The 22,611-nt window shown below is 39.0% G+C and overlaps 1 protein-coding gene across 4 annotated transcripts in view; it reads right to left on the reverse strand.

Annotated features, from left to right (window-relative positions):
• The window catches only part of brip1 (BRCA1 interacting helicase 1), a 46,613-nt gene that overhangs the window by 17,255 nt on the left and 6,747 nt on the right, over nt 1-22,611 (reverse strand). For all 4 annotated transcript variants that reach the window (XM_032545261.1, XM_032545262.1, XM_032545263.1 and 1 more), the window contains exons 7-14: nt 15,908-16,186; nt 13,001-13,222; nt 12,685-12,884; nt 12,473-12,605; nt 10,475-10,629; nt 10,213-10,390; nt 9,929-10,069; nt 8,842-9,003 (exon numbers count right to left, since the gene is read on the reverse strand). In XM_032545261.1, the coding sequence (XP_032401152.1) occupies nt 8,842-9,003; nt 9,929-10,069; nt 10,213-10,390; nt 10,475-10,629; nt 12,473-12,605; nt 12,685-12,884; nt 13,001-13,222; nt 15,908-16,186 (1,470 nt within the window). The remainder of the gene's footprint in view (nt 1-8,841; nt 9,004-9,928; nt 10,070-10,212; nt 10,391-10,474; nt 10,630-12,472; nt 12,606-12,684; nt 12,885-13,000; nt 13,223-15,907; nt 16,187-22,611) is intronic.

The raw sequence follows: 22,611 nt of genomic DNA on the forward strand, positions 1-22,611 counted from the left end.
TTATTTGTTTTTGTGTTATTTGTAATTGTATTCTGTTTAGTTACCCTATTGTGTCTTAATTGGTCTGATCAGCCAGTATATAAACCCCAGTGTGTCATTTCTTTGTTAGGTCAGTTATGTTTGTTTGTGCAGTCAGTTTGTTACATTTTTTGCCTGAGTTCAGTTTTGTTTCTTTGACCTCTTCTATGAGCTCAGTCTATCTTTGTCATTTATAATCTTTGGGTTAAAATAAAAAACCCTATTTTTCTAATATGTCCTGTGACTCCTCCTGTTTTTAACTCGGTCCATCACAGCCACAATAAGGCTGATCAGAGTCAGTTTCCTTCCGATTTGCTTGACTATGATCAGAATAATCCAATTGGGGTGTTTACATCATGCATTTTAATTCTGATTGACAGTTTATTTCAATGTCCAAACTTTTGGTCTGTACTGAATACAGACCAAAAGTTTGGACACACTTTCTCATTGAATTCAATGAGAAAGTGTGTCCAAACTTTTGGTCTGAACTGAGTACAGACCAAAAGTTTGGACACACAGTTGTGTCCAAACTTTTGGTCTGTACTGTATGTCCATGTAAAAATCAATAACTTATTTGCTCTTTGTTCAGAGTAATCACAACAGGAGTTCTGCAAGTATCTATAAGTTCAACTTTGATATTGCCCTTTAATATTGTCTTAACCCTCCTGGAGTTTCATGAGACGGGGTCATTTAGACCCTATGAGTGTTTTACTCTGTGCGCGGTCGGGCAGAGTCACGTTGACCCTGCGTGCGCTTCTACAAAGTTTTCTTTTGAGTGGTTTTGGAAACTGACCGTCTGACGGGGCAATCACTTCATTTTAAGCCAAGTTAAATCCATATTGTTTTTGTGATGTAAGACGTTGGTTGTAAATCCCTAAAAAATATATTTTGATTGCATTTATTATTTTACTTTTATAAGTTTGTTTGGGAGGAACATATTTAGAAGTGTACTGTAAGGCTGAACTTAACACTTAAGCCAGTGCACAATATGACTTCAACACATTACCTAAATGAAGCTACATAATATATAGTTCACATAACATGTTTTCTTCTCATATCTGCTTATCATGTTTAGTCCTGTGCCTTCAAACAGCCCGAGTTTCTTTCTTTTGCATCCTCCTAGAAAAGAGCTGATGTGTTGAAACCGTCCCTCCAATAAAAATCACTGCTGTTTGACTATTGTTAGTGCAAAAGTCAGCAGCTCTCAGGGGAGGCACATTGATCTAAAAGCCCTCTTCCTAGCAGGCCCCACTCATGTCTGTGCAGTGCAAATTATTCCCTTGAATAAACATGGCTTCACAATCAAAAAGAGGCTTCACTGGCTTGGAAATGTGCTGCAGGGGTCAAATAGAAGTTCCTCTTGTTAAGAAAACTTCTCAACATGCTCAGAGGGCCAAACTACAGAACTCTGATTCAGAGTCCTATCAGAGTTTGAATCAGCCTTACCCTTCTTCTGGAGATAGAGCCTCCAGAAGAAAGGTAAGGCATAGGCAACCACGTCTTCTGGCATTTACCTAGATAAACAGCTTAGGACCAGTTCCTTTGTTTTTTTTTTTTACATATATATTTGTTTACTTCTTGAACAGCTCAAGGTAGAACAGGCAAGAACAAGTCTCAGCACAGCATATAGCTACACAGTTAGTTCAGGTGCAACACAAATATATATACATAAATCCATGGTTAATCTATCACAATGCTGTTTAGTATGGATGCAACAGTGAAGTTTTAAAGTGGAAAAAAGGAGTCGAGATAAGTGAAAATTGTTCCTTTGGTAGAATGAAGAGAACAGGTTAAGTATTCTAATGGAAAAAGCTCCATGACAATTTTGTGCCTATATTGCAGGCTAACTATAATGTTGAGCAGGTTGAGAAATGAGATCGTAAGAGTCAGTGCTATTGCTTCATAGCAGTGAAATAAGGCATGTGGAGGAATTAATCTGGTTGGGCACTTCAAATATAAGTGAGGTCAGGATGTTTGCATCAATAAAACATGACACCTTGACTAAATATACAGTTGCATTGGCATAGACAAACCCCCATCCTGCCCTTGCACCTAACGTGCGTCTTCAGCTCAGCTAACTGTCCCGCCATGGCTTTTCAGTGCAATCTTAAGCGGGACATGAATAATTCATGTCATGTACTTTAGGCAGATCTAGTGCTAAACAAAACAACCATTATCTGCCAGGTTGCACTTAGAAAGAAACTGATTCCACAAGGAGATGAGCACAAAGGCAAATGTTCTCTCAGATAACGCTGGGATCACATGGTAAGTAAAAACTAAATGTCACAACGTTTTAGCATCACAGCAAGACAAATTTTGGTGCTTGTATTTTTCTCCACCATTAATACGAAAAAAGAGTTATGTTATAAAGTAAATATCAGTTTTTGTACTTATATATACATATATACAGTCACCACGCTTTCTGATTGGCTACCTGCTACATTCAACAGGTTGCATTCTCGCTCCTAGTCGGGGAACACCACATACGCTACAATAATCGGGGAATGACAATTCAACATGTTGAACATCCCTAATTTTAGATCGGAGCGGTATCAACGTTCTACAGCCTGGACCAGATCAGGCTTAACACGGCAGGATGATCGGTTACAATTAAGCGATAATCTTAGAACGCCGAACATTTGAAGGGAAAAATTGGGACAAAAAAAATCTTGCCATGTGAACCAAAACACAGCGAATTCCACAACACACTACAAGTTATGGTTGTCAAAGTTATGCTAAAATGACTGATCTATTTCCCTCTCCCTAACTATTTTTCATAATTATAACTTTTTCCTGACCTTGTTGGTGGTATTTATGCTATACAGTTTAACTGAAAAACAGACCAATATGTTGGAGGAAAAAATGTAAAAAATTATGAAGTAGTGTTGACAATTAGTAACAAAGTACTGCCTCACTTTTTCTTTTGTATATCACCAGGCATACATTTAATATTTAGTGTGTTATATTAACTACAATCAATGGTAGTCATAGTTGGCTACATTTCTTTGCCCTGCAACAGGAAGCTGGGAGGGGGATCTTGCACACATGATGTCACACTGCAACCGAAATGAGTCGTAATCTTCTTGTTGTGCCCCCTGCCCCGTCGTAGTAGGAAATGCTGAAGTTTATGTGTGAAACTTTAATAAACCTGAACATGTTTTCAAAAGACAACAAAAATGTCATTTAGAAGGGAATTTGTTTATTGCGCAGCACTTTGAGACTTTAACAATATATTTCACAACAGAATAGTTTAGATGTCCATGCATCATGAATGTGAATGAGCAATATTTAACACATAAGGGGCCACAAAAAAAGTGAATAATTCATTATTCTTCCTAGTCATGCTAGATGCAAGTCTCTGCCACTGACGCGCTAAAATGGGCCAGATCTCTATACCAACTGGGACCGGGTGGCGAAACAACCAGACAAAGCAGTGTCCTGTTCTCTTTCTCGCACTTTTACACTTCGCCTGTATTCACCTTAACCCCTGTAAACCCCCTTGATCCCCCCCCCCAACCTCACCCCCACCCCCACCATTCGCCTCCTGTGCATGTGGCCTCACTCTATCTCCTTCCCCATGTCCCTGGTGTCAGTGAGCAGTGTGGCAACACATCGCAGCTCCTGTAGTGCCTGCTGAATAATGGAGTTGCTTTGTAGGCAATGGCATTAATGAAACATGCAGCCCAGAGCCACATTTCACAGTGGCGAGGGGAGATGTGTTGTTGCGCTGTTAATTATTTAGCCCCAAAATATCACAGCAGCCGTCACGCCACCACTGGTGGCAAGAAGCCACCTGCCAACTCCAGTCTGCCACCCTTGCATTGTCGTTCGCTCTACACATTGCAGTAACTAATGATAATACCAGAACACTTCAAATACAAAAATACTTTAGTAATTCAAAAGAATATTACCAGTAAACTCCTTTTGTCCCTCCCTGAATGCCCCTTTCTTTTATCGGTTTTAACAGTTCCTTTAGATCACTGGTGATCCAGGGTTTGCCACTGGGGAAGCATCTCACTGTTCTGGTGGGAATGGTGTTGTCCACACAGAAGTATATAATCGATCTTACACACACATTGATGTCCTCTCCATGTGGCTGACACAGAGCAATCCAGTCTGCAGCCTCAAAACAACACTGTAGGGCTTCTTCAGCTTCCTGTGACCATCTTCTCACAGTTCCCTTCTTTACAGGTTGCCTCTGAATATGGGGTTTATATTCAGAGCAGAGAAAAATAAGATTGTGATATGATTCTTCCAGAGAACATTTTGGCTTGGAAATGTGTGAATCCTTGACATTTGTATAAAATAAAAAAAATCTTGTTCTCTCTGGTGGAGCAGCTGACAAACTGTTGAAATGTTCCAATTGTAGCAGAGAGTGAGGCATGATTCAAATACCAGATATTTAAACTAAAGTCAAATAAATAAATTAATAAATAAAAAATACATGATTCAATCACACTGCACCAATTACTCTGCTGACGCCTCTGCACATTGGCCGCCTAGCAAGCTACTGCGGCTGGATCTCTGAAGTTTATCTCGGCGTGGATCGCACGTGCCTGCTGTCACTGAAACAGCACACGACATTTATATCAACCCCCTGTGAGGACGCATGTTTCTCTGGAGAATTCTACATTTGGGTATGAGTCAAGTTTAAAAGCCACCACGTTTGTTCTGCTTGCACAGCTCTAGGTGAAGCACAAATTTAACCCACAGTTGTGCTTTCAGAGGTGTGAGCATGCAGTGAGAATGATATGTCTTTGTGAAGATATATCATTCTAGTGTGCGTTTGTATCTCAACACGCTCCCTAGCACGAGGCTCTGCATCTGCGCTGAGAATGTTTATGGATGTGTTCCTGGTTAGAAGGGGAACATTAGTGGGCGAGCACCTTTTGCACTCGCCTCATAGCCACGCAACATGTTGATTTTATTTGATTTATTTCTATTTTCTTTTATTTTTTGCAGCAACACAATGTTTTGTCTACTTACAGTCAGGCAGTGTTGCTGCAAGTGGTGATCAGAAAAACTCGATCCATAAAGTGCAGGCTGGGGGGTTGTCTGTTTGTTGTGAACACTTATGCAAAGTTCCAGTTATGGCATTCCCATCTTCAGACACAGAATAAAAAAAATGGGAACCTGTCTTGCATTTAAAATTTAGACTACTACAGCTGGAGTTTACGTTCCAATATCCAATTCGAATGCCAAGCAAGGGATTACAATGAGGAAAACATTCAGTAATCTTGGTAGCTAATTGTAATGTGGCTAGCAATAATTACATGAGCAAATAATAATTTTAAAAACAGACAAACTAACAGCTTTGGGTTTGTTGGAAACATAAAATTCCAGTTAGTCAGCTGGATCTCCAGCTACTGAAAAAGACAAAACAAATTCCCACCTTAACTAAAAAGTTTTTGAAACAGCTGCAGAACATTTTAAGGCCAACGTAAAATGTGCTGCTACATTCAATAACAAGCATTAACAAACACATTACTGCCAGACATACTTAATGCATGAAATTTTTATAATTAGCTAATGTTTATTGCAGTCGTAGCAGCTTTTTGTGATATTGTGTACAGAAATATTAATAATACATTTCCAGTATACTGTGTACTGCCAACTACACCAAACATAGTACTAGTAGTAGCAGTTATAAATTGCTTATTTGCATTTTGCACTTTCATTTTCAGGATTGTTCTGATAGGACCAATTATCAAAAGAGTTAGAGGTGACATATGAAGAAACATGTGCAACTGTTTTGTGAATAAGTTACGGATGGCTTTTGTGATTGGCTTTTTGGTCTCAAGCTGAAAGTTGAACAGAGCATGTAATTCCATTAGGATTATTCTGGGCTGGAATTATTCACTTCACTTTGAGCATTAGAAGTGATTGAATTAAATGATTAATAACCAGCAGACTCCTTGATGTGGGATTGTAGGAGAGAGATGCACGGGAAAATCATCTGGTTACTGCAACCAGACCATTTTCACGCCAAGCTTTTAAACCTCAAATAACTCTTAACTCTAAGTTGGCCATTTTCAGTTAGTATTCCTAACTATGCCAATTGCAATAACCACAAAACTAAGATGCTAAAAACCAGTTTTACAGCCAATCCTTTCTCACACAGTGTGATGTAACCTCAGTCCCTATTACCAGTGTTTAATAACTGCTCACAGACAGAAGTCTAGAAAGATTTATTTCAAATTCTAAGTAGAGTTCTTAAAAAAGACATTTTCAAATATCTAAAACAGGAGATTTTAGATATTTAGATGTCAACCAGAAATGGTTGTTATTCCCGTTGTCTAGTACATTCAAAGCTTGCTGAAAAAAAACAACTCTTTTAAAAAGTAACAAACAGATTACTCTAGTTCCTTTAATAAGTGCTTTTAAAATCTGAAAATGCCAGCCTTCCCAAACAACTGTAAAACAATCCAAAGTTTCCATGGTAAAAAGTCAAATAAAACGTCAGCTCAGCTCCAACATCAACAGAGATCATTTACACTGGGCAAAGTGATCCATCAATCTAATTTGCTCTAAAAACAGAAAAAGCATCTACCCTGATTTAAGACATTATTAGAGGTGCAGCTGCAGTCTCTGGATGTGCATGCTGGTGGGTGAGCAGCGTGCATTCCAGTTTGACTTTGATTTGACACGAGCTCAGTGGAGCCCAGGCGCCGGACACTTCTTCACACAGACAGGGAGGCGACTTCTTTAATGGCCCTTATCTCTATCTCCTTTAAAAGCATCTTGTATTCCCCTTCATGCCTCTACTTCTACAAAAGCCTGCTTTTCTTAATTAACCGTAACACCCTCTTTACTTTGTGAAGCATTGGTCTTTTCTTTTGGTGGCTAAGGCTGGACGGCTGAGTACGCTGTGGTTTTATAGACATTTACTGCTTACTAAAGTACCGCAAAAACAGAACAGATTTAAACTTTTGGGATAGCAAGTCCATGACCATAACTGCAGGAATGTTAGCAGGATTGTAGAACTTTGCATGTATAGGTAATGCCTAATAGATTTAGAATTTGCCTATATTTAGAGGCACTGCAACAGTGTCACGATTAATGAGAATAAAACAACAAAACACAACACAAATGACCCCAAAACCCATTCATCTCTCTGTCCTCTGCCTACTGCAGAGGTAGCTGTGTGGATGGAGCTGATACTCATCACTTCAATGTAGTGAATAGAATTGTCTTGAGATGTCTTACCATCTCTATGTCCACTGCCTGCACACAACCACACACAGCAAGAGGCAGACGGGACTCTGTGGCACCACCAAGGCCTCCATGGGCTCCAATTAATACCCAGCCCTTCATATTCCCTCATCTCCTTATCTTTAAGAGCTGACTGCAGATTAAATATTTATGAACCAGCATAGAGAAGGGAAAGACTTCTACATGAATATCAATAATAGACAAAAAAAAACCATCCCAAGGCTCATAGATGCTGCTTGGCTGGTACTGCGGGCTGACAAAGGGAGGTAAAAGGGGAAAACAACACAAACCTGAGTCTTAGCTTTCCCTTGCTGTTTACATGATGGTATCATAAGCTGTTGGAGAATGCAACCTGATAGCAAGCAAAGACTGCAGACGAATCAAACCAGTGATCACTGGACGAGACACACAGAAATACTGCTCCAAGATGAGACATGAAAACATGCCAAAAGCCAAACTAAAACCTGCCATGTGCAGGTTTTAGTACATCTAAAACCTGCACATGGCACATCTCTGTATGACTCATCATAGGAGAATGATACATCAGCACCATCAACAACTTTACATTTACATATATTAAATACATAAAATGATATATGCTACTTAATTACACTGCATATGCAATGTGATTTTTGGACAAATTCATACAACAACATATGAAATCCATTTGGCCTTCACTAAACCAGAGTGACAACTGAGCTACAGAGAACATTCATTATTCATGAGGATAAGGCCGCAACAAACAAAGGGGACAAAGTGTCTATGAGTGTGCACTAAGATGTGTCCTCATTAACTGAAAGAGGATACAGTTCTGTCAGAATGATGTCATTTAACAAGTCCCTGACAAGTACCTCTATTGATCAGGAAGACTCTATTATAACGTGATAGTGTTGAACTTTAGCAAGGCAAACAAATCCAATAAAGTTCAGGTTTGGCTCTTTTAAAACTATTAATTTTTAAATATGGTTGTGCTTAAAAATTTTGATTGTTAATGTATGTTATATACCATTATGCTCCCTGACCTAAGTGCTTTGTTGCAGCAAAATTATTAATGTGTGGTCTCTTCCTCCTCCTAGTGGTAAGACCTAGCAGTGATATTAAAACAAACTGAACCACCAGCTTAAATTATTTAAGAAAAGATCATGGGCAGATATTACATAAAGATAGAAACAGAAAATAGATAACACCATAGTGATTATCTAATAGTCAAATCGCTGAAAAAGCAACTAGCTTAAAATTAAAGCTCCACTTGTTTTATCAGTTCAATTAAATTCAGTTTAGCACTAATTCACAGAATGACTTCTCAAGGTATTTTACAAAAAACAAGTCCATTCTTAAACTTTTGGAACAGACATAGAATAAGTATTACTTGTAGTAAACATTCAAAACAGAAATAAATATGTCAATGTTGATTTCTGATCAGTTGCATCTGATGCATCCTCTCTCTTACAGTAAATACAACATTTAAGTCCCTTGCCGCTTTCAAGCAGATGCTGCAAGGTGTTTAGGGGCTGATAGTAGTCCATTACAGTCTGGTTTATTGTCCATCTTTTTCTAATTAGATTTCTATATCTTATCTTTGAGCTAAGAATGTTTTGCTGGTGTGTTTACCTTGTAGGAAGGCAGAAAGCAGAGCACGCCTTTGACCATGACTCGGCAGACATGAAGCAGCAAATCCCCCACCTCATCCTGGAAGGCAAATGTTTCAGCGTGCTGAAAGGTGGCGCAGAGTTTTCGGCCTTGGGGTCCTGCACCAACAGTGCCCACCCACACCTAAGCACAACAGAAAACAGTGGGTGAAAAGCTAGCCAAATTAGATTTTCTTTGTGTGGTGGAATGGCCTAGTTAAAGTCCAGCGCTAAATTCAACAGCATCAGTGGCAAGACATAATAATTGATGTTCAGAAACTCTCCACCCAGTCTGATTTAGCCTGAATTACTTTCCAAAGTAAAATTGGCAACATTTTCAGTTTCCATATGTGCAACAGTGGCAAATACTTTTGATATCCATTTTTTGTTTGTGAAGATTTAATTTTTGTAAAAATCTGGATTTTTTTTCTTCTCCAACCATGCATTTTTTTGGATTTCCACAGTTCAGAATGATGTCAGAACACCCAGGACCTACCATCTGGTTTCATAAGTATATTATACAGAATTTATATATTTGGACTTTGAATTCAGATCAACTTCCAGAAGGGATGACTGAAATAAAATCATGCTTTTGAAGATATTTTCATTATCATTAGTAATTTTTTTAAAGAAAAGGAAGTAACAAAATTTTTTATTAAAATCAGAAATTGGGTACACTATGATAACATCTGAGATAAAAAAAATTAAATTGCACTTGTAAACAATCTTAAAAAACAAGCTGGTTTCCTTTTCCATCCATGTTAGAACTACTTTCTGTTGGTCTGTCACAAACAACACAATAAAAAATATATATATTCTGGTTGAAACACAAAGTTCAAAGGAATTGTTAAGCAAGGCACACCATCTTCTTATTCGGCCTAGGTTTTTTACCACTTGTAGACATTGTGACATCTACTGGGCAAAAAATGTACTTGGCAAAAAAAATAAGTCTTGCAATTATCTCTGGAGTCAATTTAATCAAGTAGTGTTAATAGGTTTCCATGTAAAAACAAACAAACACTGCTTTATTCATGATCACATGTCAGAACAGGTACCAAAATCTCATTAACCTGGGATTTGTTGATCACATGGTTGGCTTCTAACTGGATGGTGAATTTTACCCCAAGTTCAGAGGAGAAGGAGCCCATAGGGGACAGTGTTCCTGATGTCAGCACGATACTGCGCACTGACCCACTCAGGTCAGAGAAAGCCTGAAAATAATAAAAACAAATTCAGAGTTCTATTTTATTTAATAACAAAAAAACAGGGAAACAGACATTCTTATTGCCATTGAAATCGGCATATTTCTTAAGGTCAGCAATAACACCCTCTGTTTACATGTCAAACATCTCACCACAGCAGGGTTGAGACACCAGAAACTCAGCGTGAGAACTTCCGTTTTGACCCGTGCATTTTGACGGTTTCGGTGGCGAGGCCGGACCAAAAAGCCCTGGGCATCAGGAACGTCAGGCGGGACCTGATTGGTCCAGGCGTAGCTCCTCTGCAATGCAATGCGGTAGTCCTCAGCAAACCTGCAGACAAAGGAAAACCTCCTGATCGACCGGCTACCAAAGAAACACAAAGGACTTCAAAAATGTCAAAGTTTGGTCTCTCACCGGCAGCTGTCCCTGTAGAGAAAATCCAACACCATGAAGAGGTTTTTCAGGACAGTTGCTGTAGATGCGCTGATAATTGGGACCTGCACCATGTCCTCCTTGCCGTTAACCAAACCGACACGTTCCTCCTTCTCCAACACAGATGCCAGGTTTTGCTGTCTCAGATATACAGTAGCGCAATTAATCTAAGCTGCTCCAAAGAGCTTAAACTTTCAACTTCTAATGCACTCTCAAAGGAGACCTATTAGGCAAAATTCACAATTTGCAAGTTTTTATACTTTCATTTGTGTTTCTACTGCTTCTAAAAATAGGCTTAGCCTTTAAAAAAAATAATCAGCCAGTTTTTTGGTGTCTGAAAAATCTCAACTTTCAAAACCTCTGGAATGTAACATCACAAATCAGCAGGCACTGCTCCTCACCTAGCAGTGCACCAAGCTGCACTGCATTGCACTTCAAAGCCAGTGGGCTTTGAAGCCCAGCCCATCACCTAGCAACCCCAGCAAAACCCAATCCGTCACCTAGCAACCCCAGCAAAACCCAGCCCATCACCTAGCAACCCAGGGTGTTTTGTCAGCTGGTTTTACCGTCCAGAAACCACTTGCTGGATTCTTGTTGATTGTGCAGGAGTCTCTACGTCTGCTTTTCAAAGATGTATGGTTGAATAATTGCTATTGATACTCCAATCAGGTTTTTTTTGCAGCCGACACAGATACAGATCACCCATGAGGGCCGATCACTGCCAACCACTGACACCAATTTGATGAATTGGCTGTTTGTTGGTTTAGGTATAAATGCTTTCGGCCATGTGATCTGGCAAAAAGGAACTAGAAAATCACCTTAATTTAGACAAAAACATACAAAAAACTTGCAGGCATAACGCAGTCAAAAAGACAATTTAAAAAATCTATCAGTAATACAGGCTCTCAACAGCCTAAGTTATACAGAAAGTTAAATAAATAAAATAAAATAAAATTTATTTGAAAAAGAAATCATTCAAAGTCAAATGCAGGTTGCATTAAAATAAACAATCCTAAGTGTTACTAAATCAAAGGTGTAAGATAATGGATGGATGCTGCAGCTTTAAGGAGACATTTGATGTGAGTCCACTGCCTGGTAGGAATCTGCCTGCTAGTTCTGTGAAATATTGTGCCCCAATAGCGCGTGGCAGCAGTCCAACAGCGAGAGCACTTGATGGAAACCAGCGTCTTCTACCCCTCAGAAAGGCTGGTCATCTAGTCCAATAAATGTAATTATTTTTTGAGTTATTTGCTCAGCCTTCTGATTGTTAAGCTCATTGTTGACAGTTGTGGGGTGCTTTAATTGTTTCTCTTGTCATTTTTTTCTGAACTCAGCTTTGATATACCATCAAATGCTCGTTTTCTAAATGTGACATTAAATTCATTAGGTTGCTGCGTTTTGACATGCATTTCCCTTGAGGTATTTTTCCAAGATGCAAACTTCACATCACTCTCAGAGCGCAACGGTTCCACTCGACATTGTTCAGGATTGGCTGCAGCACGCTTGCTCACTGTGAAAGAAGGGGGGGCGATACGCTGTACACAGGGCCTCTGCTGGGTTTTTGTACTGATTTTTTTTCATGATCAGTAACATTAAACAGTGGTCGGCTAACACGATCACATATCGGCTGATAATGATCAGTGGCTGATTGATCGCAAAGCCACTCAAAGTTGCCCATCTGCTAGCAGTTATTTTCATAACTGTGTAAACATTGAGGTGGAAATCGTGGCCTTCAGTAGCTTCTTTGGATGTAAAGTGATAGGAGGCCTTAAAACAGCTCATTCTGAAAGGAGCTCAAAATAGGCAGAACTAACCAGACTAACATCACAATAACATCTCAAAATGCTTTCAAATAAAATGATTTTGTGCAAAAACTGTAATGAACATGTTTGTGTAGCACATAGACCCACCCTAAATTGTTCAAGGAAGCATAAGAGGAAGGAAGCATAATTTAAATTCAGCAACTGTAGTTTTTTTTACCTTCATATTACAGAAGGTGTCAAATGTGACACCCAAGCTGTGGAAAACGGTCAGTATATCGTTTCCACTCCAGACTTTGCAGGCACTCTCAAACCCTCGTTCAGACAGCAGCACCTGGCTCTCTTGAATCCAGCTGAGTTAACAACAGAAAACTCTGAATAAAACTCAGGTTCTGAGAAAGAGAAAATGGTATGTTTCCCTCAAACACTGACTTGATCAGGGCGTAGCAGAAGTTCCTGAGAGACTCGTGCTTGGAGCGTCTAATGTTACTGTGGACCATGCCGTCCAGTTCAGCTTTGGTCGTCTGCAGGCTGCTGAGCTCTAAGGTGTAGCTGGCGCTTTCCCTTGCACAGTCTTCTATGTTATGGGCCTCATCCAGCACCAAGATCTGCCCTTCCAGGTCAATTTCCATCTGCTCCAGAAATATTGAAAATAAGAACAGAACTGATTATATGTTAGGATGTGATGAGGAGTTCTTGATCTGCAGCCTTCATGGTTCTTCCACTGTTCATTTCCATTGGAACTCACACTCTCTCTGATCATTGGATCCAGCAAGTAGTTATACGGACAAAAGATGATAGAGGCATCCTGCATAAGTTCCCGAGCAGCATAGTAAGAGCAGGATCGGAGCCTTTTCCCCAGAGACACCAGGTCTTCGATGTCCCAGGCTTCACGCAGTCCATGGACCCACTGCAGGGTGTGCTGGTCCCGCATCTTCTGCACACCATGGTAGAACCTGCATGACCTTCCCTGAAGGTCAACAATACGAGCATGTTGAAATAAAAGAAAAATGTGGTTTTAAACAAAAGTTTTACATCTTGCTTTGTTTTTACAAACTGTAACACCTGGGCAAGAAATTAAACCAAAAACAAGCAATAACTACCAGTTAACAATTGAAAACAATGTTTTTTATGATGCCTAAAATAGTGCAAGTGAACAAATAAAATGTGGTAAACATTATGCTGTTGTAAAGTAGTCAAGTTTTTAGCAAGGCTATGAGTACAGGTGAAGTTGGTTCCTCCTATTATTTTAGTACTGACCACAGTTCCTCTGTGGATCTGCTCTTTGCTATGGTTGCTGTTAGAGCTGACCCAACAGCAATGAACTAACCGTTGTATCGAGTCAGCAACTATTTCTGATTTCCAAGATTCTAGAATTTTTTCACTCATGGGGGTAGCATGTTGGAGTTGCTCTGTTATGTTAGTTCTGATTTGTTTGTTTGTTGACTTTGTTTGTTTTTTTCTTTGAGGAATTGCAGGTTTGGATGGTTATTTCCTCTGGTGTTGAAAGTTGGAACAACTGGAGGGATTTTTTCTTCTTACTTTTAGACATATGTGATGCATAATTGATCATAATGGGCAAACATCAAGTTCCCAACTTCATCTCTCTGTCCATCTTTCCAGCCATACAGTCAGACAGAGATTTAAAGAGGAAAAGCAAATGAGGTAGATTAGCAGAGTTGTCAACAACTTATGGTGTAATTCAGGACATGTTACTGTGGAATATTATCTCTGCTGCCTGGATATTAAACTGTTGATGACAGCCATGAGACTGTCAAACAGAAACAGTCATCAGTCAGAGGCTATTTTAGTTTTGTGGCAAGACTGACTGCTACTGGAGAACTTTACTGCCCACAATATCACCATTAACAATGACTCTCAATATAACTTGTTGATATAAGTTACAACAACATTTAATTTCCACTTAGGCTCAAGTATTTTGAACTTAACTTAATTTATAAGAGAGTAACACTAAAACTGAAGTAACTTTGTCCAAGAGAATATCTTTACATTTTTTAAATAAATCTGTACAAGGAAACATAACACTGAGTGATAAGTGGAGCTATTAAATAAATCACAAGTTTGGATCTTACTTTACATCCATTATCACTAACTATATTAATATTCCAATATGGATGTGTTGTTTGGAGTAACACATCCAAACATTCATGTACTGTAGAGAATGGTGAAGCAATGTGAAGAAGCAACATCTAATGTACCAGGTCCTAATTACTGCCAGCAGAGGTCTCTCACCCTGAACTTTATGAATTTAACAGCTTGAGGTGTCACTGTCACAAAAACACTGTACACAATTTCAGACCAACAATCACAGAGGATGAAACTGTCTTCTTCTCTAAACGACGTACCACATGGGAACAGTGACACTGAACCCTGTCTGCATGGCAAAACAGGATCTGATGATGGGGGATTAACAGCCCTCAGCTACTGTTAGGATGTCCAGAAGAGCTCTGAGCGAAGAGGAGCCTGAAAACAAGCAGCGGAACTGCTGTGTGTCCGTACGGCCTGCTAACATGACAACGACTGCACCAGACCCTGAGGAGATACAGGGTGTCGGTGACAACTTCTGCAAATGGGGGTTATTTCTGGGCCACTCTTTTCATGACAAAGTCAGACAATTGCTTTGGAAGGTGAACACCTCCATTGACAGCGTAATTGTTCTCATTACAGTAGGCGCCTGAACTTCAGGACAGTAGGGGGTTACAAGTGTATCATGTCTCAGAAAAATGGCTTTTGACATTCTAGGGTGTCAAAAGTTGTCGTGTGGCTCAATTGTACAAAATTTCTCTGAGGCTATGAGCTCCACAGTTCACTCTAACCTGAGTACACAGTCGAGAAAGTGCATCTATCTCCTGATACAATAAAAAAAACACTCTATTCTGAACCAGGGTAATAATAGTTTTAGAATTTTCATTATTGTTTATTTTTATTTTGTTGTGACTTTGTTACATTTTAACCAGTTTTTAGAAAGTGTTCGCTAATTTTTAGTAGTTAATTTATTTTCAGTCTTAGTTTTTATCAGTTTTAGTCTTAGCTTTTTCATACTTTGACTTTTTTAATTCTGCACCTAAAAATTAACCAAAGTATTGTACTGTGATAACAAACACTCAACAGAAGATACCATTTTCAAAAAATTTATGGAATTGTTGAACAACCAACTGACTCAGGTGTTTTCTCCCAACTTTTGCTGTCGCCATTTTGCCAATTGGTGCAAGTGTCACCAGGAGGATTGTGGAGTGCAGTAATTTGCCAACAGCTGACGTAAACTGCTAGTGTAGCGGTGGTGGGTGGTGAGATTTATTTCACATCAGTACGAAAGGCTAATAAATCATTTCATAAAAACAAGACTGAAGGATATTAGATCTATAATTTCAGTATGTTTTAGTTTTGTAAATGCATGATATAGATCCAGTTAATTTGAGTTTTTTCCCATTAATTACTGTTTTCATTTATTTCAGTTAAAAATGTTCTCAGTTTCAGCTTAGTTTTAGTTAATTATAATAACCTTGTTCTGAACACATCGTGAGTCTTTAATCGTTTTTATGAAGATGATAGACTAGCATATAGTAATGACCCTGGAGTTGTTACTATATGTGTGTATGTAGGCATGTGTGTGTGTGCATGACTCCTTCCTCACATCTTTGGCCTCCAGCAGATCCTTGCAGCGTTCGTTGCGGTTGAAATGCGGCGCCACGTCTGGGTTGACACAGGTGTGATCTCTGCTGGAAAGGATAGTCATGTGCACTCCGGAATAAACGGTGCGCTTCAGCTCATGAGCAATCTGAGTTATCTGCTTATGGGTTCGTGTGCCAAAAAAAATCTTTGGAATCTTCTTGCTGCCATCTTTGTCTTTGTCCTTGTTCTTCAAGTTGTCTTTGACTGATGCACACGGGCAGCGGGAGCAGGGTTCGGAGGACTGGACAGAGAAAAACACTGATTTCTAACAGGTTATAGTTTGAGTTCAACATAGTTTCATTTTATTTTCTGTTAATTCTATAGAATACCAGCGTTACAGCAAATGTCACAGCATTTGCAGGACAAACAGGTCCAACTCATCTTCTTTTTTGTGCTAACAATAATGCCAAAACTTAAATGTGAATGCCATACGATCTTATTCAATAAATTAGGACATACAGTATGTCCTGATGAGGCTCATCAGATTAAAAGTACTTTTTGAAAATGACCTTTTACCAGGTATTAAACATTTTAAGAGTAAACATGATAAAACGTCAGTCGTCTAATTAAGCTATATAACGTCTTTCCCCTGGTGATGGAATAACTAAAAAATTAACTTTTCAGTCATATTGTAGTTTATGGATTGAGTTTGTATATTTGCTCAATGATTGCCTACAATTGAAAACAGTTACAAAATTCAGTCATATTTTTGTTAAGAATTATCACAATAATACAGTTGCATTTTATTGTCCAATTTTATCAAGTGCTCAAAAACATATACAATATTAGATGAGCTAACAATCAAAATGCTCTTAAAGAAATAAAAAACAGAATAAACAACTTCTGTCTAAGCCAAATGAATCCCTGTCAGTGGAAACTTTGTATTTTCCATTTGTGATACTGACTCCACAGCTGTCCCTAAATTGGCTGGCATAAACCTGTGCCCTGCTGAATTACACATAGCAGAGGAGATGTGAGATGATACAGTAAACATATTTCTTTAATGTAAAATTACACAATAAGACAAGTTTTAATTCATTTTACATATATTTTTCTGTCTCACATGTGATTCTGTAGTCGTCACTACTTCTGTACTCTGCTGAAAAGCCAATAAGGTGTACTAATGTCAGTGATGTTACTGTAACCAGTTTCCAAGTCGCATCTGTGTTTCAGCCTCGCCTACAGCCAAACTACTCTGGGTTAACCAGTTTTTGTCAGATCACAGAAGCTAGTTGTTCTGTCAGTAAATTACCTTTTCTAGTCTATTAACTTCAGTAAACAATTAACTGATCACTAAATTAGTTGACAATTATTTTAATAATTAATACATCAAGATACATCATTTCATCCCTAAACTTAATTACGTTTCTGAAGTCTGGCCTTGCTTGCCTTTATACTGATGCTTTAACAACTAGCTCAAAATAATTTTGTCTGGACTGATTCCAGGTAATTCCAAATTCTCATCAACGTTTTCCTTGAAAGGGCATAGATATCAAAGAGAATGCTGCAGCACATTGTGGCTAAAACATAAATAAACTGAAAGTATGGTGACTTTCCCTGGGAATTATAATACAAATGGTACCGACACAGCAACATTGTTCATGGCATGAACAGGCAGTCTGACAGAATGTCTTGTATACTCTTTTGAAAAAAAAAAACATACTGAGAAGAATAAAGAATTTGTATCCATACATAGAAAACATCCTGTCACTCATCACCAGGTGACCTTTGCTAGGTCTGAAAGATGATAGGCCACCATTGTGGTGACTGAGAAAATCTAGCTGCTTTATAATTGGTTGTCCAGTGATGAAGTGAGTTCTTTTTCCCTGCTCACAGGTAAAGTGTAGAGCTTATGAAACTGATACTGCTAATGTGTCAAGCTCTTAAGTGGTGCAGTCTTTGACTGTTCAGTTATTCACAGGAATAGCTATTCTAAATTCCTGACTGTTTGAAGGTGAGTCGGTTTTCACAAATAGCATATTTAGGAACAATATCTGGCATTGGTTGCATGTACTTTAAACAAACACAAACTAACATAGACTGGGAAGTAACAGAAAAAGTACACAAACATTAAGCAGTGGTAAAACATTCACTGAAGAAGTCAGAAGAAAATTATGTTTTCTTCCCTGGTGGTCTTTACTGTTAATTGACAGCAATGTCTGATCACATTACACCATAGTTTCTTCACTCTGACATAGTCAAAAAAAACACAATAAGTGTGTTTCCACACCTGATAGTCCGTATATTTGGTTCGATTGGGGACCAAAACTGCAACATTTATTAAATTTTCAGTTGGTGCGGTTCTCTTTCACACGGAACTGTATCAAACGATCCAACTGAAAACTGAAAAACCTGTTTACCCCCTTCGCCTGTGGTGGCGCTGCACCAAGAACTATTGAAGGAATTGACACAAAACCTCTAAAGAAGACCAGCACAACTTCCTTCTTCAAAAAATGCAAACAAAAATTAAGTGGTATCAGATTTTAGCGGTTGTAGGATTTCTCCTGCAGCTAGTGATGCTCCTGCAGGCGCCATTACTATGCATTGAATCATGTGAGCAAAACCAGACTGTTCAAATGGGAGTAGATATCTGTCCCAAAATGATCATAGCGCTATTTCTAATCCGATTTCTATGAAATACAGCTTAAATTGCTGATGTTTTAATATTTAAGTTTATATATATACTGTATGTATATATATACATATATATATATGTATATATATATACACTGTATATATACAGTATATATATATACTGTATATATATATATATATATATATTCTCCCTGGATATAAATCTATAAATAGCTAAATAGCTTGGTTTCTGTCAAGACGAAAGAGAGGACTACGCAAATTTCTCTTTTATATTGGTCAACAATATAATTTTACATAATTAGCGCTGTTAAAATTAGTTTGTTAAAATTTAACAAACAATGGCTATGAAATAGTTTATCCTATTTGATGATCGTTATGAATATCACCATTTTCTAGAAATAAGGCGATTCGTCCAGTTTTTGTCATTTAATGAAGGTTTAAACATTACAGTGGCTACAGTGAGCCAATTGACACAACATCTCTGCTAGCCCACAGACCAGAGACTAATATATTGACCAGAATACCCTGTGCTGTAACTAGCTTACTGCTTTTGGAGCGGTCTCTGGTCTGCTTGCATTCACACTGCTTTCAAAGGACTGTGTGTCTAACCAGGTGGTCAGCAACACAGGAGCACCACAGGGGACTGTACTCTCACCATTCCTTTTCACTCTACACCAGGGGTGTCAAACTCCAGTCCTCAAGGGCCGGTATCCTGCAGTTTTTAGATGTGCCTCTGCTGCACCACACCTGAATAGAATAATTAGGTCATTAAGGCTCTGGAGAATTGATCTACACAAGGAGGAGGTAATTAAGCCATTTCATTCCAGTGTTTTGTACCTGTGGTACATCTAAACACTGCAGGACAGCGGCCCTTGAGGACTGGAGTTTGACACCTGTGCTCTACACACTTCAGACTTCCAGCACAAGTCTGACTTCTGTCATCTACAGAAATACTCAGGTGTATTGCAGCTATGCAATTGGCAGAAATACAACCTAACAATATATCATCATTGTTTATTTATAGAATGATTTAGAAAACAAATTGCTGTACAGGTTTGTCAAAACTATTTTGACCCATATTAGAACTTTGCATTGATTTCCCTTCATTTTAATAGCTGCGATTTTGCCTAACCCTAACATTAACTAAAACTTAATTAGCATCTTACCTCTAAATGTTACCCCTGACCCAAAGCAATGAGTCCATCATATTAGGACTGGACTTTGGTCCTTATATGATGGAACTAATGCAGTGTTTCTCAATTCCGGTCCTCAGGCCCCCTGCTCTGCATGTTTTAGGTGTTCCCCTTCTGCCACACACCTGGATTGAATCTGTGGGTGATTAACAGGCTTCTGCAGTAGTAGAGAGATGCAATGAATTTATAGCAGTTGTTCGAATTATCTAATCGTCTGTTGATTTGCAGCAATCCACGTTAATAGCAGATATAGACGGCCCCAAAATAAAATTCTGCTTTGTCCCCATGGAGGCTTGGGCCAGCGGCCCTGATGTCAACATCTCCAGAAAACATATTAAAGATTGTGATTGTAGCATTTGTTACACACACCAGGACTGGTGTCAATGTAACAGATGCTAATTTTCCTGTAGAAATTAAAGAACAGGTAGGAGTGATGAGGCAGAAACAAATCTGTGCTTCACTGATCCTCCTGGAATCTGTTCTGTATAAACATTTATTAAACATTTCCAAACAGCACCAGATCTGATCTTTCTTCAAAATAATCATTGTGTCCATGTTATTTTCTTTGTCCTTCTAGACAATATACTTATTCCTGTAATAAACAGTTTTAGATCCTTTAATACAAACGTACAGCTTATGTCACACACTTAAGTCTCAGAATAATCCCCATTTGTTACCTGCATAAACGATATACAATATATTTGGGGTTTTATCTGTACACCAACAAGTTCACAGAAAAACACAATATAGCTAAACAGATTCAACTCATAACGTAAAAATGATCTAAACAAAATAATATTACTTTCCAACAACGTTCAGAACCGTTTTCTTTCATAGCTGATAACTGACAGCATGTTAAGCAATCTGTACATAACAACAGAACGCAACAGCTCCTGTACAGTAGCTTTATACCTCAGCTAACTAGAACCACTGTCGCTCTTTTTCCTCCCGTTAGGTCAGTTGCTATGACAACGGTAAATAAAACACAAAAGGAGTAGAATTGAATGTTCCACCATGTCTGTAGTTCTGACATTTCGCCATCACTGTGGTTCTAAAGAGCAGCTCAGAGGGGCAGACTAAATTCTATGTCTATTTTGAGTCTAACTGACACTGTTTTGTGACAGTTAGACATTTGTTTTGAGTTGAATTTGGCTCGTTTTTTGTTAATTATGTCGCCATAGTTACTAGAAATGCCAACAAAAGTAATAGCTTCCCTGACGGGATCGAGCAGCACGTTTTGATATGTATAGTGTGAGGGGGCACGCAGCGGTACGAGCTTCTGTAACGGTAGTAGGAAGCAGCAGTTATTCTGAGGTGTAGAACAATAGGTGCCTGTCATAGCAATGCATAGGGAGAGCAGTGACTGACTTGCTCTCCCTATGCAAGTCAGTCAGTTCTACACTATTTTGATGTTCAGTCCAGCAGAAATAGCTGCTGATGTTGATGTTAGATGGATTTATTTAGCTGCAGACGCATTGCTTGTTACAAATGATAAAGTGTTCACTAAAGTTGTTTTTGCACTTGGGTAATAAAAGGTTTATATTTTTAATAAAATAACTAAATTATTTGAATGTTCCTATGTATTTCTAATATTGCTTAAAATAAGTATAAGTGGTTAAATGAAAATCTGCAGAATACAACAATTATTTATCCAATTTATCAATAAATCCTCAAAATAATCAGTTGAATAATCAAATACTAAAATAATTGTTAGCTGCAGCTCATTTATGTTTATAACAAGTAAACATATCTCCCTATTCTAGCCAACACTTATTGATAAGTCTTCCATAATGACGAGAGCGATTCCACACAAGAATGAATGGTATGTGATGTCATGCATTGGTACTGGCTTTGCTACTTATCAAAGGGATCAGAAAGTAACACTTCTGATGACATACAAGAAGCTCCAGTTACCCAGTGGCTCAGATTTTCCAAGAATGTTTGCCCATCAAAAATGACAATGTGTGGTGAAGTGTAGGCCAGGTAGCGCTCTTGGAGAGCTGCCTCTCAGAACTAAGGGGGATAACGAGCCCTGAGCCCATGTGAAAAACAAATAGAGGTGCTCAGGCCCCCAACACCAGTTCAAGTTACCATTCTCTGAAACAGTTACGCTCCATAGCCTGGGCCTAAGGCCCGATCACCTTACCTGCTGCCGCCACATTAAATAGAGCTATCCAAATATCCTGCACCAAGATGGCCAATAATTACTTATTCATTGGCAGGTAGGGGGAGGATGGGGAGCTTAGGGCAGCGTAGAGGGGCATCTTGATGAATAGAGGCCCTTGTCAGGAGCTGCAGCAGGAAACAGCTGACACAAGAGTATCTTTTTACGCGGTTGCTTCACGAGATGCCAAGACAACAAGGTCTCAAGCGTGGCCCCGGAGTCCCAAGCAGACACCCCTTTGAGAAGAACGCAGACAACTGGCAGAGCAGGAAAACACAACGCTGCAGAACGGTTCTCCTGCTGCCGCTCAAACAGAATGCTTTATAGTAACACAAACACACCACGCTGTTCTTGGCTTTAAAACTGCTGGTATACTGGGGGTATTCTTGTCTCTCTCTCTCACACACACAAGCGCACCCACACACACGTTGCCAAGTGTAAGCATACTGCTTGTGGAACTGACAGAACAGAGGTCAGTGGTGTTACTGAACACCTCAGAATGTTCACAGGTAGCTCTTTGTTGCTCCACTCCTGGCCAACACCTGAGAGATGGAAATCTCACACTCCAGAGGGGCCGGTCACAAGGAACCAAGGGGCCACAGGCAGCGGATCACCTAGGCACTGCTGGCGCCTCTGACTGGACACCAATATGCTCCTCATTCCACAGCTTTCGAGGGCTTGGAATTCATTCCAATAAAGGGTGGGCTTCAATAG

The sequence above is a fragment of the Xiphophorus hellerii genome, chromosome 18 (assembly GCF_003331165.1).
Source record: "Xiphophorus hellerii strain 12219 chromosome 18, Xiphophorus_hellerii-4.1, whole genome shotgun sequence".
NCBI lineage: Eukaryota > Metazoa > Chordata > Actinopteri > Cyprinodontiformes > Poeciliidae > Xiphophorus > Xiphophorus hellerii.